The sequence below is a fragment of the Pyrgilauda ruficollis genome, unplaced genomic scaffold, assembly GCF_017590135.1.
Source record: "Pyrgilauda ruficollis isolate IOZ18807 unplaced genomic scaffold, ASM1759013v1 scaffold5, whole genome shotgun sequence".
Taxonomy (NCBI): Eukaryota; Metazoa; Chordata; class Aves; order Passeriformes; family Passeridae; genus Pyrgilauda; species Pyrgilauda ruficollis.
The window spans coordinates 9,977,615-9,996,340 of record NW_024526599.1 but is presented as its reverse complement, the minus strand read 5'-3'; the positions used below and the strand labels follow the sequence as shown (position 1 = coordinate 9,996,340).

The following is an 18,726-nucleotide window of genomic DNA, read 5'->3' as shown; positions in this document are numbered from 1 at the left end:
GTCATTGTTTCCAGCAACTCAAAACATTCAGGATGATAGGGGAGGCCTTACAAACTCAGGTTTAAAGAAAAGAAAATATCAAGATTGGAGGCAACCTTGTTTATAATTCCACATTTTGAAACCTTATTTGTTCTAGAGCCAAAATAGTTTTGAAGGTATTTGTGAATATATCAGGGCATATGTTTAAGGAACTGTAAAGCTTAGAGTTTTGAAATAAATGCTAAGATCAGCATCAGAATCAAGAATTGTCACAGAAACTGGAGTTATGTGACTGAACTATGAAAGCACATGAAAATTGGATGGCATTTCTGTGTTAATGTTGCACAGCTGCAGAACTTGTGTTCATGTGACTTGACTCGTCTTTGATATTGAAGAGATCTTACTTTGTGTGGTGCAAAGGCATTAATGGTATCATTAATGTAACCATTCTGATTTGGTGAACCCCAGATTTCCAATTACCTTCTTGGAGTTTGCTTCTGGTATAGGGAATATTAGAATTTTTTTTTTCATTGAAAGTATCTGCAGATAGATGTAAACAATACCTTGTTGTATTGGAAGGATTTTGAATACATTTAGGAATAGCACTTCACATACTCTATATATGTGTTCTTACAGTCTGGATGCTATCATCCAGGATTCATAACTTATAGAGATTATGAAATAGGATCACTTTGACTTTGTACTTGGGTAAACTTAATCTTTTGGGAAAGGTGAGAAGATCTTAAATAGTATCAGAAGGAGAAGAGAGCAAAGAGAAAGATTATATGTAATTAGTTTTCAGCTCTTTAAATAAATTTTTTAAAAAGCTTAAAAATGGAAAAAATTATTTACTGCTTAAGCTTTTAATGGGATATCAAGGAAGAAGTGTCTCAGACTGAAATTCTTCAGTACATTAGTCTTATTCTGAAGATCTCATGCATCTCGTCATAATGAAGTTCAAGACAAAGTATTGGTTGCTTATAAAAAAGGAGTAATTTGTTCAATATAAGCAACCCCTGATGTTTGGTGATTCAAAAAGAGCTACTTTCCCAAAGCTTAAAAACATTAGCAGTACTAGTTTCATATAGCAAGTGGCAGAATGAAGGAATAGCAATATTAATACAAATGACAGCTTTTTGTAATCATAAGAGTGATAGTAAATAACAGACTAAAGTTACCATGAGTGCATTAAGAAGCATCTAAATCATTGTAGCATGGGATGCCAGTGAAAATCTTCTAATGGATAAATTGTCTATCAATATTTTCAGTTAAAGACTTGGTGCCTTTCTGGAAGAAGTGTTCTTCTGCATCACAGCCTTAATGGGCTCTTCAGAAACAACCTTAAATACCTGCTTTGAGGCAGTTTGGGTAAAGACTTGCGAGTCAGCTCTGTTGAAGGCTGCAGATTTTGGACAGAATGTCATTATATACATTGGTGTTGCTATGATACTTTCCAAAACAGTGTCTAGGATCACATCATATCCTAAGCCTCAGCCTCCTAAAAAGAGAGAACAGAGGTGAGTGAATAGAGAAAAACTGGAACGTCAAGAAAACCTGACAGGAAGGTTAGTTAGGAGAGATATGGAGGGGGTTTTGCTTATAAGATAATTTGTTTCACTTTGAGCTTAAGTCAGTGGCTGAAGAATATTTACATTGCAGGATCACTGAAAGTGTGTGATGACAGCATGTACCAATACCTAATATAAGTGTTGTTTCACCATATGCAGGTTTTGTACCTACAGGGATAAATTCAGGGCCTTATTCAGGTCCGTATTTCTGTGTCGGCACCAATTCACATAAACGTGCTGAGTGGAACAGTTACAAAGCTGAGGGCTGTGTTCATGTTGTGATTCATAGGGCTTTTCCTGTGTATTTGTGTTTCTTTTAAGAGAAGTTGATCTGTTTGATTCTGTATAAATAAGCTACAGTCTCATACAAGAGCTGAACAAAACCAACTCCATTAGCAGTGGGTCTCAAGGTGCTGTCCTACCATGGTGACAAAAATAGGTGGAGTTTCACTTTATTTTGAGAGTCCTGCTCCAGGAGTTGCCTTTCCATCAGGCCTTAGTGGAGTCTGAGTCCGAGAACTCTGAAGCAGGATGACTGAATTCTGCTTTACAAATATATCTCAACCAGTTGAGTAGCATGAATAGTTAAGAGAGAGAATTAAAGAGCTGTCAGCCTATCATTATCCTATCTGATTCTTAACTCTTGGCTCCAGAGCAGTGCTTTCCCATAATAATACATTATGGTTGCACTTGCTTAATTAAAATACTTTTTATTTAAACGAGAAAGTTGTACTTCTTGTAAGCTATTCTTGAGTATTTATTTATGAAACATAATTATTCTATGCAATCCCTGTTAATGTAAGTAGATGGTTATTAATTTGCTTGCTGTGGAATCTCAAAGACAGGAAGCCCTTTTACAGTGGAAGAATATAATGAAATTAACTTCCATGGAATAAACTTTTAATGAGATTAACCTGGCTGGAGTAAGAACTGCTTTAATTATTTCAAAGACAACATTAAGATCATGGCATGTATCACATTTTACAACCAAAAGACTAAAAACATTTTTAGGCTTGGAAAAGTTTGGCTGGATCTATATTACACAAGTAATCTGTAGTGGGAATGGATCCATAGAAGAAAACAGTGGATGTTGAGGACCTGGTGGCCACATGCTTTATTTCTTCAGAGGTAACATTTTGAGTGAATTATACTGTGATTCCAGAGAATGTTTGGATGAGTAGTCTACTGTTGGAGAACAGCTTCCATTTTAATTTCATTAAAAAAAACAGTGTAGTTCATATACATTATGTTAAAGCCTGCTTCAAAATTAAAAAAAAAAAGTGTACCAGAATATCTACTTACTAAATATTTTCATTCATATAGCTATTTGATTAAAATCATTATATAGCAGTATAAATTTTCATTTATGGCACGAATGCAAATGAAAACTATAAGCAGATCTGAAAACGTTCATAGTATAAAATATAAACCCTCTGCTGTGAATGTAAAATAGTCATTTTTCTTCAACTGGATGAAAGAATGGATTGTTTCCCTTGTGACTGTATCATAGGAAAATGGAAAAAAATTACTTTGTTTTTTCAAATACTTAAGAGTAAAATAAGCCCAACTCTTGTACAAACTTGTTTTTTATAGATACAGAGACTCATGAATTGTGGTCTAAGTCCAAGAGATACTTCAGATGTTGGTTTACAAAGTGACTAGAAAATTCTCATAACATTCAGAGAGGTGAAGGGCTTTTAGTAAAATACATATGAAAATAGAGTAGAATTGCTAATAAATTGTTGCTTGAAGTAGAAAGAATGTGTATTTTGAAGTAGAGGACTACCTGCAAGAAGCAGCTTTGTGTAAGACTCAAAGGTTGCAATGTACAGGCAGTGTCTACCAAATACAAAAAAAAGATGGTGGAAGATTTCCTGATGAAATTGTATGTAGACATAGAGGTTTAATCTGTGTTATGACAGCACAGTAATGATCAACCTGTTAGTGTCAAATTTCCTCTTCCACAATGAATGCAGACACAGTTGCTGGAACAGCCTTAATTTAAGTAGTTTACCAGTTTCTAGTTTCTATGTCACAGTGCAATCTGTTGTCTTTATTGTAACCAGCTCTAAATAAAATGGTAACAGTGCAAGTGGACTAGAGGAGCAGAACTGGTATAAACAAAATCAGACTATGACCTCCTTGGGCCCAAGTTCTGGTAACTTTCTGCAGCAAAAGACTGAGAGGTGAACAGGTTATCCTTGCATTGTAAGCCTCCTGTTGCCTAGCATTTCTAAACCTTCCTCACCGGTCATGCTTAAAACCACAACAAATCTTTTGGAGAAACAGCTGCATTGAAGAGCTAAATGGAAAATCTTTATCTGTCTACCCTGAATTATCTAGTTATACTTCGTGTATTGCTTGTGCAACTCTCCCTGCTTCTGATGGTGGAGTTAGAGTACTGAGAGATTTTGCTTCGTTTGAGCTGATAGTTTTTCTAAGAATCAGGTGCTCCTGTACAGTGAAGGACAGTCTGGGCTAGAGCAGCTTGGGAGAAAACCTGGCCAGGGTGTGCTAGAGTTCATCTTGCTTCATTAGCTGCCATGTAAAACCAGTGGCAACTTTTAATGGAATAAGGGTTTAATTAAAATTAACACATAGAATATGTCTTTCTGCACTACTGACAGAGCAGAGCCAATTCATCTCCAGGGACAGGGAGAGCAGGAACGGTGGGATAGGCTTGCAGAAGGGCTTGGGGAGCCGAGTGCGAAGCCCCTCACTGACCTCCCCTGCAGAAAGGAAGCCTGGAGAAGGTGGAAGGTGATGAAGGATGCTGAAGGAATTGAGAAAAGCTGGAACTCAGGAAGGGCTTGTACGGGTACAGTGACAGCAAATGGGGGTGTGGTGATGCAACGTACCAATTCAGACTTCATAATTCAAGACATGCAGATCAGTTTGGGTTTTTACAGTAATACTTTTATGCTAAAACAGAGCCATTTGAACAGTATGAAATGTGAAGCATAATCCTTTCCTGTAGGCACTATGTGTTCAAGCCTGTTTGACTAGTACTAAACTGAGCAGAAGGCTCATTTGCTGTTTGTCTACTTCTACAGACTGGATGAAATAACCGGGAAGTGCAGAGAAGATTCCAGCTTGTCACTGCACAAGGGATAAATGTTAATGTAGCATTCTTCTGGCTCTTTTGTTATAAAAAAGAACATACAGGAACGTTATCTTAGGAAAAGATGCATCATTTCAGCTAGGATTAGTTGCCTTTTCAAAATGCCGACCAGCTGCTTCAAGTAGAGTACCATAAAAATCTTCTGCTTTGAAGCATGAAAAATTTAAAAGATGAGTAAGTATAAATAGCAAATAGTTTGTTATTTACTCTCTGCATGCAGTGAATGTGTATTTGTGTGTGCTACAGTGACAGCTAAGATTAGCACCTTTTCTTTTCTGCAATAAGCAAGAAGATGTTTGAAGTCAGGATATTAAAGGAATCAAATTGATTCCAAATGAATTTTAAGAGAGTGAGGGGGGTTTAAGAGAAAGAGGACATGATACCAGTCCTAAATCAAGCTTAGCAAAAGTCCCTCCAGTTTTTGGCAACAGAAGTTTGCAGAGAATACCTGAGAAGGATGTGTGATAGTGATGGTGGGTTCATTCAAAAGGTTGAACAAGCACCTGAGCATTTACAAAATAGTTGAAGTGATGGTAAATAAACCTAGAAACACTCTCTCAGAAGGTAATGGAATGTCAGATGCTATCTCTAGGACTGTAAAATCAAATTCACCTAAACAGACAGAAGAGATGCCTGTGGTTACTCTCATTTTAAATACCATTAACAGTGCCTTTGTAATTTTAGAGCTTGTACTGCTTTGGTGGGCAACAAATTCACACTTGATCGTAGTGGAAAGCAAAGCATGCTCAGATAAAAAGTCAGGCCTGTCAACCTTGATAGGTTTTGATGAAAAAATGCAGCAACCTCTTAATTTGCAGCTCTGTGTTTTCCCATTGCCCAAGTTTTGGCAGCAGAGTATTTGAGAGATTAAAGGAACATTTCTTCATGCTGATCTCACCAAGAATAATCTCACCAAGTCACTTATTCCGAGTCATTTGCCCGCTTTGCTCCTCCTGTATCATGTTCTAACTCCTCATCTTCAAAGCTCAGTAAGATTTTGCTTTTAGCAATCTCATTTCTCATTTATTCTTCTCAGATTTTTTTTTCAGTCTGTCTTCTCATCTGGAATTCCCTCGCCTTTTCTTGGTGCAAGAGGTAAACATATTCATTTGCACATCACATTGAGGGAAGCTTCTTTATATTAATTTTCAAAGTGTAAAAACCTTTAGAACAGTATGGAGCATTACTCTTAAATTTTTGTATTGTTGGTAAACCTTCTGGAACTTCTGAAGCTTGTGTTAAAATATCAGCTCCCTGAAACAGGGACAAGGGCCTCCTCTGTCCTAGGGATTTGTTGAGAAACTGAATGTTCCAATCTTCTACGCTAAGTAGATTAACGGGTTTTTTTCTTGTAAAGTAAGCAAGCAGAATGTGTTTTGTAAAGTGCTGCTGTAAAGTTCCGTTTGTGAGAGAATTTGATATGTGGTTGGTAAAATGCATCTACTTTTCCAGTATTTATGGCTTCTGTTTAATGCAAAAAATGAAAGAAGCTAGTGTATTCTGATTAGCCATGCAAAGACTGGCAGATGACATAGTTCAATGTGTTACCACTACTCCAGCACAGCACAGCCCACTAGTATGGCATTAATCATGGAATCTTTTCTAGGTGTTAGCAATGCCCTATGGCTTTATATAGATTCCCTTTTATTTCTTCTAATGTGGTGAGATTTTGTCTTAATATATGAAAAAAAAAAGATTGTATTAAACCAAATGAAATGGAGATGTTTCTAAGCATTGCAAGATGGTTTCTTTTTCTGAGATTGCTGTTGACTGTATCATTTTAACTACTAGGTATGATACAGAAATCTCACCAGCTGTCATGTATGGTATGTCTGCCCCTCTGTAGATTGCAGCGAGATGATGTTTTCTGGATGTTTAGGTGATTTTTTTTTCCCCTTTCTGGTGACTGATAGAAGTTGTTATAAGGTTAGATGGCAGTTCAGTTAGTAGGGCAGATTTGAAATTATAACAGTTGCAGTTATTGATGCTTTATTTGTGGAAAGGTATATGAAGGTCTGTGGCTTCTCTAGCTGCCTTCCATTAAGCCAAAAGGAAAGAAAAGCATTCTGAGTTTACGTGAGAATAGCTCTGTTCTGAACTTGGAGCTCAGAATGGCACGCATCTTACTTGGGAATTAATTATTTGGCTGTTTAGACAATTGCATTTATGGCTTTTGACAGTGAAAGTAAATTCTAAATCACTGTATTAGAAGGATAAGTATGCATTTAGGCAGCAGCAAAAGAATGCCAAAGATGTGTAATTTCCAGTTTATGTGGAAACTAAAATGAATGAAAGGAAGGGCTATGTATTAGCTGTGCAAGAAGGAATTTAGGGAAAGAGTTTAACACTGAGATGTGGTCTGTCTTTTGATAGTGGTCAGAAGGGTTTTCTTTTCTCCTGTTTTGTGGTATTATGTTCATATAATAAGCAAAAAAGCAAGTTATATTTAAGAAGTTCTTCACACAGAAAGTTGTCACATTTCCTGCAACAGATTTTGGATGGGAGTGAGTTGTTGTGAAAGGCATTTACTAGATAACTGTGCAAGATGAGGCTTCTTGATAAACACAAAAGTACTATCTTGTAATTAGGTATTTTGAACAGGCAAATAGTTCTGTACTCTGAGCTTCAGGGATATATGTATTTTAGAAAAGTACTCGAGACATACTATTTCAAAGTCTTTTGTTAGGTCTTTGTCAGGCTCTTGACCATAGACTTCATCCTGATATTTTAAAATTTGTTTGCTTCGTTTTTTGCTACATTTTTCCAGTTCACTTTCTTCTTTTCTCCCCCTGCCAAAAAAAAGTTTGTCTTACCATTACAAAGACACTTTTTTCAAAGTGTCAAGCGGCTAGAAAATAATAAAAATACATTAGTGGACTAGTAATCAATTGCATCTATTTTTCTTTTTCCAAACTGTTCTTCAAAAAGATTAAATTAATAACTGGGAGGTAATTTTCTGCAGTTTTATAGGGATAGAGGAATTTGGAACAACAAAACTTTCAAAGCAGTTGGTGTTCCTGCCTTTCTAACTTTGGATATTCATGGGGGTTTTAATAATGAGAAATTGGATATGTTTGGGGAACATTAGATATATTCTAACATCCCACACTGAGACTTCTTCAGGGATGTACAGAAGTTAGCGGCACTTCAGAGTAGGACTAGTAAGTCTCAGGGTTGTAAACGTATCCTTGCCAAGAGGGGTGGATGTCTTTTTCTTTCCTTCTTCTTGCAGTGTGCAGTATTCTTGTCTTAGAAGCCATGGGTGATATTACCTGAAAAGAGAATGCATTGGAAGTTACATTGCTAGGAGAATCTCTATGCTGCGTATTAACTTCATGTGCTAAAAGAGATTAGGAGATCTATGCCGCTCTATGGTGACACTGGGACAAGAAAAATGAAGTTTGATGGAGACATCAAATGCCCACGAGTCAGAACATACCAAGAGAAAGCCAATGAAGATAGTGGCAGTTTAAGCAGTGGTGTTGGTGTAACAGCTTATAAAAGCAGATCTTTCAAACAAATCGTTGCTTTTGGAAATAGCTATTTTATATAAACATCCTAGCTCTATGTAGTGCACAATTCAAGGTTTTGTTTAGATTCTTTCAAGGATCTGGCGTTTTTTAAAGCAAAAATCTTTTATAGTAAACAATTAATCAGAAGGTTTTTAAAGATTCAGAATGGAGATGTTTGATATGCAAATCAACAGCAATACAGATCTGCATTCTCTTCTGCATCTTGAAAGTTACCTCCTCAGTCTTTACTGTGCAGGGCAGTTTTCTCATAATTCATTTTGTTGGCTTGTGGAAGAAGCAATCTTGAACATGTCAAGTGCATACAGTTAAAATATATGGGGACACGGTTTGTGCAGGATATAATTATTTTCTCCTCCACTTTCTCCTATTTTTTGCTTACTTATTTTATTAACTTAGAGGTTTAGTTCAGTGGAAAGTGCTCAGAATTTTCTTTACTTAACAAACTTTGGGAAAGGAAGTAGCTGAGAATTTTGCATTTTGACTAGGCAAAGAAAAAAAAGGAAGCATTCTGAAGACACACTTTTTATTTGAAAAAAAAAAAAAAGTGTTTACAAAGGTGTGACACAGAAAGGGACTGGGAGAAGTGTATTTGGAAAGCTTTGTAAATGTCCCTTCCTAACCTTCCATATTATTAGTGTGATTGCTTAGGCCTTAAGGCAACATCTTTAAATTCCTTTCATTCTCCTGTATTCCAGCTTTTAATTTCAAAACAACTTTGTGGGAAAGAGTTGCTCATACTTACATTAAACAACCTTATATTTATTTCTGAACATCAGACAAGAAAAAAAAGCCAAAATGTTTTCTTCTAAAAGCTGTTAAGACAGAGGAAGCAAAAAGGGCTTTAATAAAATGGCTACTTTGAGTAGGCCATTGAGAATTTACCTCAAAAAAGCACATAAGAATTGCTTACAAGAATAAAGGAGCTACCCATCTGCTATGAAATACAGGTTTCTCTGAGTCTGTGCTGTGAAATTCTTCTGCAAGCTACCAAGAGCACAGTTAGCTGATAAAGTCCTGAACAGAGTCAGGCAAAGGGCTCTAGGAGCACTTGGTGTGTCAACCTGCATTAGATGGACGAAACCTTGAAAATTAATATAGTCTACTAAAGAATTTTTAACTTCAGTTAATTAAGCAACAGTAAAAATATCCTGTTTCCTCATTTATTAAGATCCTAAAATTTTTACTGATTGTGAAAGTATAAGAAATAGGTTGGCTTGTTTTTTTTTTTTTTTTTTTAATTGTGCACCCTGGTATTTTTCTTAAAGTACTCTTTCTTCAAAATTATGATTGTTATATGGGTTAGGTTACACACAGTTGGGCTTCAAACCCTGATCTCTTTGATCAGGGTAACCTGGCTAGCTAGTTTCCTCTTGATGCTAAACTTCTACTTTCATTAAAATCAGAAGCTGTACAGCAAGTAACTATATTTGAATACAGCATTTCAAAACAACTACAAGTTGCACTGTTTTAAGTCAGATGTTTGGTCTTTTGGTTTATGTGTGCAGAGAAAAATGAGACTTAGTACAACTGTATTGTAGGAAACCAGTAGAAATGAATATACTTACCAACATTAACTTTGCTCACTTCTTTAATCTAGTGAACTATTATATAAAAATCCCCAAATCCTGGTTTACTGTATTCAGTACAGCAATAGTAATTTATATCAGATGTTACCAAAGGTGTATTTTTATGGTTTTTACAGTATACTGGCAGCTTGGTACAGCCTCCTGAGATAAAAATATCTTACTTTTTTGTCATCCAGACAGCAGGACCACAGAGACACTTCATCTGAAGTATCTGAAAAGATTTCATTTGTATTGATGACCCCTGCAGGCTTCTGAGATAGTTTTGATGGCAGAAGTACATAAAGTTGATTGCACTAACAAGTTAGTGTTGGGTACAGATGAATAACACTCAAGTCAACCTTTCTTTGCACAAATCTGACCTTGTTTGAATTGTTCCTTAGATGAAAAAAGTAAATGCAGGGAGCCAGCTTTTAACACTCTTCTTGACTTATGGGAACACTTTGTCTTCTGGAACTCAAAAAGAAACAGGGAGATTTAGTTTCAAATGTTACCATCTCTAGGTTGGTCTGTCCTACAAAACGGAGTCTTTAATTTTTTCAGGCCAAAGCAATATACCTGTATCTTAACACCAGGAAGGTGTTTCCTTCCTTTAGAGAGAAATCCAACTTGAGAAAACACATTTTTTAATATAAGCAGTTTAAAGAGGTCTTTGGTAAAGTATTTTCATATGCTCTATGTCTCAAAATACATGAAAAGTTAAATGCAAGCAGAGAAGGAACGAAGGAGGCTGAAACAAAGAAAATTGAATTACACAGATCAGGTGGCTATAAATTATGACTTGAAATTACTTATTGGAGCCAGTGAGATGAAAGAGACAAAAAAAAAAATACAGATGCGAAAGGGGATGTTCTTGCATGCAGAACTGGACAGCTTAGTAAAGCCAAAGAAGGCAAGAAAGCAAAAATGCACTTTAAAAAAAGTAATAGGAAGGATGCATTTGAAAGATTTGAATCAAGAAAGCAATAATACTAAATAGAATAGACCAGAAGATTAAAAGAAGTAATATTGTCCTTCAGAAGGTTTGAATGACTAGGAGTCTGAAGAGGAAATCTCAGGTTTACCTGTACCTACTGGAGAATGTACACATTTGCATTATGTTATCCTTATGTAAAAGCACCTTTCACTGGCAATCAAGTATGTCTTACAATACTGATGGTTTGGAAAAAAAAAAAAAGAAAAAGACAGAAAAAAGTACCTCTGTATCACTAGACATACTGTACTTCCAGTTGCTGTGTAACTTGAGATTTTTTTGTGGTAGTTTCTCATCTTGTCATGGTCATTAATGTGATTCTTGGTTTGATTTAGGAATTGCATGGAAGAAAAAAAAAAGTGTAAGTGAAGAAAAATCAGTTTTCTGTCTAGAAAATCACAAATAAGGGATGTTAAAGATCCTCTCATGACACGGATCAACTTCCAATTTTTAGATTTTCTCTTAAGAAAGGTAGGCCTAAAAACTGCTGCTGACGTATCTGACAAGCTGGATTTTTCTGGAAGCTGATAGAGCATGTAGCCAGTTTCAGAGAAGTGTTTTTGTCTGTCATAAGCGGTATTCCTACAAAAGCTACTACTTCCTGGCCTCTTGAAAACGCTCAGTGTCTAAGAAACTCAGACAGGTGAAACCAGTGTAATTATTCTGGATAAATTCAACTGGCTCATGGGGAAGCCCTGGCCACTTCCCAATCTTGCAGCCAGAGAACATGCTGGGCATGCCTTGCTTGCTTGGAAAAGGGACAGCCAGCAGCACCATGTCTGGGAGGCTTCGAAAGAAACAGAGATGCGCATGATCCAGTGTCTGTTCCACTCATTTCCTTGAGAGAGGGTTTACTATTTTTTGCTACTTTAGCTAATGTTGGTTCTTCAAGTGCAGTATGTACAGACTGAGCACTGTTTTGTGCCAGTGTAAGCATATTTACATTTGGGCTTCTGCCACCAAAACTCCTTTTTTAAAGGAAATCAGATCTCGTGTTTCTCCACAAACATAAGTTTCTCTTGGCTTAAGCTTATGAAAAATACGTACAGTTGCATATTGCCCATTAAAAAATAAAAGTAAAGTTTGAAATAAGGTGACTGAAAACAAAAGTATAAATCCAAAGAGCAAAATTTTGCATTCTATAGGTTTCTAAGACAAAATATCTGGGTTAGGAGAAGAAAACTGAGGAACCTCAGCCTCATGTATATGAATGCATATGCATTTTTTAATATTCTTTTTAAGCCATTTGTTTTTATGTCATCATGTATTATTTTCTTTAAAGGAATCTGGCGTCTGAAATATATGTGTATATCCATGCCTTTCCTAAAAATTAATTGAAACAGTTTGTCTATCAGCCGTAGCACTAGAAGTTCAGATATTTTTGCATAAGAACTAAGGAAACAATTCTAAGAACCTGTCATGTGGAGTCCTTCTGAATTTTATATTTTAACTTCCTAAAATGTTTTTTGTCTTATTTTGTTATTGTTGTTGTTGTTGCTTACTCAAAGAGTTGGCAGGGTAAGTGGCAGCTGTAAACTTAAGGGTAGGCTGCAAAGTTTTTCTTCCAAAGCCTTTCTTTCATGTTTAGCCAAGTGAGAGACATGGAGTGAAATGTAAACTCTGGCTCGGCGTGTCCTCATGGCCGTCTCTGCTGCTGAGCAGCCAGAGGGGCAGGAGGGGGGCTGAAGCTGCCTAACCACAAGGGCCCGGAAGGCGCCGGCCTTGAGCCACAGCTCCAGGTTGCTCGGAGGAAGAGGAATGTGAAGATGGTGCTTGAGGGCTCTTGATCCTGTGCCCTGAAAGCAGCCCTCCCCATTGCACCCGCTCTTTCTTACTTCATCCTCCCTCTGGGACAGAAGGGAAAGTCATCCACTTCTCCTCTCAGTCATTTAACTACTTCTCTTTAATCCCTGGGAGTCCAACTGGGAACTGCGTGTTTTGTTGAACTTTGTTTTATTTGGAATTACGGACTAGAACCATTTCTATTTAACGTGGGAAACAAGCTTTGCAGAAACTCAACCTTTACACTGGGAAAGGAACTTCCTATAAAGCATAAACAGATGTTTGTACTTTTGTATGCAGATTTGTTTGTGGGAGCTTTGTGATAAACTGCATAAATGCAATATGGCGTTCTAACAATTAAATGGTGACTAATGAGTCTGATTGCTTTGACATGATTTGCACTGGTACTCCTGGCTTGTTTTGTTTGTTTTTAAAGAGATTTTTTTCCCCACTGTATTTTATACACAAAGCTGATCTAAAACCTATTTGTCAGCGTGGGGACATAGAAAGCTTTGTCTCAGGACAATGGGGAGATTCCTTGGAAGAGTCAAACTATTACCTCCAGTGCAAGAGAGATTTCTGTATCCTGTAGTAGCCATAATTGCTTGGGGCCTGCTTTCTGTCAAGTAATTATTGGTCCTAATGCTTTTGTTTGCATGTTTGTTTGCTTGTTTGTTATTGTGATGGAAAGGGATAAGCAAGCAGCGTTTCCTCTCTTGTTTAGAGGTCTGCTTCTTTTTGCTTCCTCTCCCCTGAAGTTGTCTCTGTGCACTTGTTCATACTCCATCTACACTGGCTGCTTCCTTCATTCTGTCTGTGTACTCTGCACAGAACATAAAACTAAAAAATGCACACACACACATGTATATGATTTTTTAATTCTTCTGATCTGACCATTAATTTTCCCCTCATTTGGCTGAGGTCCACAAATTCCCTACTTGGTGTTTTTTTTCCATATCCAGGTTTGTACAGAGTTTTTCATCATAGTGCACTGATGCAATTTAGTGTGATCATGAAGAAAAATATTATTTGCTTCAGTTTGGAGATCACCAGTTGTGAACAATTGCTTGGATCCTGCCAATATGATATTTTTCATATTCATCCTGGAGACAATAGAATGAACTTCGATTTTCCTGTGTTCATATGTAAATCATACTCCTCTGTACCTATGTATATACACACATGGTTTTCCTTTGACTGTTTGGCATAGAAAAAGATTACTGGAGAAGTTAATCTTTAAGATATTATTTATACATTTGAGACATTAATATGCACGGACAAAAGTTAAAGCTGTCCAAACAAATTGGATTATATTGAAAGATAAAATTTTGTTAAATTTGATATACATTATCAAAACTCTGTCTTCTGCCCAATGGACAGACTCAAAGTGATAATTCCTTCTGAGAATTTCCTTCCATTGTCTGTGACTTCTTGAGATATTGCAAGTGCAGCTCCAATTTACAATCTGAGCTGGTGGAAGACTTGAGTGGAGAGAGATACCTTGGGGTAGGTGTGGCAAATAATATCAGCGACCTTGAATTTCATTAAATTTTGCTTTTTCCATATGGGCTTGCATCAAAGATGTGGAATACTGTGCTCTGTGTGACTATAAAGGCTGCCTTTGCTTTGGAAAGACTATATTAGTAATTATTAGTAATTAGCAAGTTACTGCTGTTTGCATCATTAAGGGGGTAAGCACCCTTCCAGGTATTTAAATTTGGAGAAAAGAGAGTTTTGAAGGCAGTACCCTAACGCTAGAGTTGTAGAGTTTTACTGCTCTCTCTCTCAAAATTTGGAGATACAGGCTGAGCAATAAAAAAATAATATCTGCAATGTATATAATGGAGGGTGACAGTGTTAAATGCCAATCCTTCTGATCTGCATTCAAGAGCAGCAACAATGATCTACGGATTTCAGATATTATGGAGGAATCAAGTGAAGAAAACCCAAGGATGCATACCTTCAACAGATCTTTTCCAGTAATTCTTTTTAGCTGTGGTTTTAAATAAATAATTGAATTTAAAAGGGTTGCTCCAGGATGAAATTTTTCATTTTTAATAAACTGAAATTTGTTTTTCAAGCTGGAAAACGCCTTCTTTATGTCCTCATCCTTATTGTTCTCTGCCCGTGAAGTAAATAAGGTGAAGAAGATAGTAAGAAAGTCAGGCATGAAAACTGCCTTATAGGTCTTACAGCAAATTTTTTATTCCAGTGTTGTATTTTCTTGCAGCATTTTTCTGCCAGTGGTCTCTCAAGTGGTCAGGTTGCTTTCCAGTTTGCTTGCTTTGTTTTTTTTAATGTTTAATCTTAGTGAATTAGTACATGAGGGTTAAAGTATTATGTTTTTCTGCCTTTCCTCTGTCTAGCAACTTCGAATGATTAAAAACCATAATGAAACTTAGAGAGATCTTGAGATTGCAGAGAACTGAAGCTCTTCCCACTTGTGTGGGTAAAAATCAGTAGAATCATTGCAATAAAATATGTGTATAATTTTCCTTTGCAATTTCATACTTTGCAGCTTCATTCATACTCTCCAAAAATACAATATAAATTCTATTTAGCAATGCTCGTCTAATTCTAATGATCTATTATTTTTTTCTTTTTCTTTAGGGTGTACCTCAGTTACCATGTGCCAAAGCATTGTATAACTATGAGGGAAAAGAACCTGGAGATCTTAAATTCAGTAAAGGAGACATCATCATTTTACGTCGACAGGTGGATGAAAATTGGTATCATGGAGAAGTCAATGGCATCCATGGCTTTTTTCCTACCAATTTTGTTCAGATTATTAAACCTTTACCTCAACCTCCGCCTCAGTGCAAAGCACTTTATGATTTTGAAGTAAAAGACAAGGAAGCAGATAAAGACTGTTTACCGTTTGCAAAGGTAAAAAGAGAATACAATTACTATTTTCTTCTAATAATTTAATTCACTTGGATAAGAAATAATACTACTGTTTTGTAGTCTTATCTGCATTTCTTATTGGAGCTGCACACATGTGAAAAGGACAAGTAATTCTGCAAGTATTTCTCCTATATTGATTAGTTTTGCATTCTCTTTCTAAATTACATATAATTTCTCTGATGTTTTATTTCTGAGAATGCATTTTTTCATACTTGCATTAGTGATGTTCCTAATTTATGAGAAGTAATCTGTGTTGTGAAGTAAAAACATTCCATCTTCTAAAGAAACACTTAAATTGCAGATGTGAAAGGAGTCATATCACTAGCAATGTTCTTAAGTAATTAAGTAGAAAAACAACATCTAGGGAAGGTTAGGTAATGAGCCAGTTGAGAAGGAAAATGATTGTGGTTCCGTTGATTAATGCCAAGGAATTAAAGGGGGGCTATGAGTAGCATGGACTGAACATGACAGGAAGACTGGCACTAAGGACAAAGTCAGATCACTGAGATATGGGCAGTTAGTTGAACCCTGACAAAATAGGAAAAGAAGAGCTTGAACTGACTTCAACCCCAAAAGCAGCATATTCCTCTTACAGAGTGCCTTCTCTGCGGTTCTTGTCCATGTCCTGCCTTCTCTGATTACTCCTGTGTTATGGAGGAAAATTAAATGAGAAGTTAAATTAGAGCTGGGAGACATAATCACTGCATGTTTACACAGGATGATGTTCTGACTGTAATTCGCCGTGTGGATGAAAACTGGGCAGAAGGAATGCTGGCTGACAAGATAGGAATATTTCCAATTTCTTATGTTGAGGTGAGTAAAGCTGGGTCCTCAGTAAGGCTGTGACCACTGTATGTTTAATTTTCTGAAATGAAAAATAATCAGTACTGGTGATGATTCTAAAATAACCTGAGATATAAATAATCTTAGACCTAAAATTCTCTTTGGGAAAGTTAATGGCCTCAGCAGTTGAACCAGTGATTTTCACTTAGATATTTGATACCTATTTTTATTGAATGGAACTGAAATGAGTGTAATTGGAGGCAGTCACTATGTTTTCTTGTTAGTACTGGAGTCATGCAGTCAATCTAAACTGCACTTAGCCACAAAATGAAAGCAGTCACCAAGTCAGAGAAATAGTTAGCTTTGCATTGTTCCTAATATCCACCTCTCAAAACCAAATTAGCACAACTAGGATGTCAAAGGATATAGGTTGTTGTTGAACAGGTAAAGGATCAGCTTTTTCATCAACAGAGCATATATAAAACCTTCTCCATCTTCCTGCATTTGTTATATGTTACAACAATTTACAGTAAGAGGTAGCAATTGAGAAAATTTCCCCACCTTTTAAATTTTAATAGTTGAAAGCTGTATCTTTTATATAGAAATACATCAGTGATTAGGAACAGTGTGTACAGTCACAATGATTATTCAAATTTGCATTACAGAAATATACAAAGGTTTGGAATAGTGTTTGTCCTTTTCTGATAGATATGCTGTGAATACTTGGTAAGATACACTTCCTTGCACTTACAGTATTTGATTTAAATAATTGAGGCAGAATGATAAAGAAAAAGGTATTTTCATGTTATCTCTGGGAGAGAAATATGTACTTCAGGTCACAGAAGAAATGTGTAACCATACTAAGAATCAAGTCAGGTTTTATTAATTCAATTTCTGAATCCTGTGATGAGATGGGCACTTCAAAAAATATTACTGCTTTCAATCAAAATAGAATTTGTTATTTTTAAAAGGGAAAAAATATATATATTTATTTTTATAGCTTGATGTAAGTATCTGTATATCTGAGGATAGAAAATTCCACATGACTCTAAAAACAAGAAGGCCAAAAAAGTTTCAACTTGCTTAGTGCAATTTTGGCTTCAGTTTAAGATGTTTTTAAAGGCCAATTTAATGATTTCTTGCCCTTGGGTATTCTTTCCTAGCTTCTTGCAATTAACTGCCCCTTCAATTCAGCCAGTAAAGCTTTTTGTAGTGTTTTTTCAAACTAAATTACTTAGCCCTGTTAGAAAAAGCCCTTTCCTAGGGCTGCCACTTGAGCTGTTTAGCTAACAATTACATTCCTATCTCTACAAAAGTTGCAAAAAGGATATATGGCCTTGAAAATAAAAAAGTAAAAATTGAAAGTCACAAAATATACTTGTGTTAATGTTTTTAGACTGATTCCATCTGCTAAGAAAATGTATTTTCAATAAACCCTTTTAGAATAGTCATCAACACTTAAGGAAGTACACATTCTCAAATCCCCACTAAAGTGGAATGGAAAGTCTAGAATGATAAATTATATCCTAAGAGTTACTTCAAATCAGAGAGGTGGGTTTTTTCAGTATATACTAAACTGAAATGCATGCTGTGGTGGAGGGCAGTGAGATGCGCAGTAAGGTATGGGCTTGAATTTTGAAATGCCTGGTTTCTGAGAGTATCTAACTATTGTTCTGGAAAATATACAGACAACTGATAGAAACAAGTACAGCAAACCATTCTTACCTATTTTGTGAAAGACAATGAAGATGAAAAGTAATAAATATTTTTGAAAGACTTTTATATGGTAGTTCTCGTTGCATTTCCCAATCCTCTAATCATTGCTTGTTTTTAGGGAATTCTGTCATGTTATAATGACAGACATACCTTTTACCTTGTGTATGTTAGTCCACTCCTTTTGTTTGAAAATGTGAATTAGCTCTGTTTACTAAAGATTATCTGATGTCATTAACTAAAAAATGGGCATAGTCTGTGATGTTTATTCTGTAGTATAGGTGTAATAATTGAGATATTTCTTGTACAGTGAAGATAAAATTTTAGATAATGTTCAAGTCCATGAAAATCTCTGATCATATTTGAGGACAAATTTTGCCCTTTTATGATTCAGTGTTCACTACTCTGATCCTTTCTTTTCTAACTTTCATGTATTAAATTTTTGATAATAATAAAAGTGAGACTGAACACATTTTGAGAGAAATGTTAAGAGTGATTCTATTAAATCAGTTAACACTTACAGTTATCTCTGTTCCAAAACCAAAGATTATTCATAACTAAGCAGATATTATTAGATTTTTTTCTGAAAAATTGCAGTTCTGGGTACAATATACATTTCTTAGACCTCAAATTGGATGTTTTGACCTAGTTTAACGCTTCATAGACAAATACAAACGCCCAGAATAGAACAAAAATCTGGGGAAAGAAATCGCTCTTCCATCAGATTGTCAGTAGAAAATAATGTCAGCTTTTGTTTACTTTTGTTCAAGTAAAGAACACCTGAATT

General features: G+C 35.9%; 1 protein-coding gene across 2 annotated transcripts in view; it reads left to right on the top strand.

The window, feature by feature from the left end:
• SH3RF1 (SH3 domain containing ring finger 1) overlaps window positions 1-18,726 on the top strand; it is an 82,621-nt gene that overhangs the window by 34,587 nt on the left and 29,308 nt on the right. For both annotated transcript variants that reach the window (XM_041480077.1, XM_041480076.1), the window contains exons 3-4: window positions 15,150-15,425; window positions 16,161-16,256. In XM_041480077.1, coding sequence (XP_041336011.1) covers window positions 15,150-15,425; window positions 16,161-16,256 — 372 coding nt within the window. The remainder of the gene's footprint in view (window positions 1-15,149; window positions 15,426-16,160; window positions 16,257-18,726) is intronic.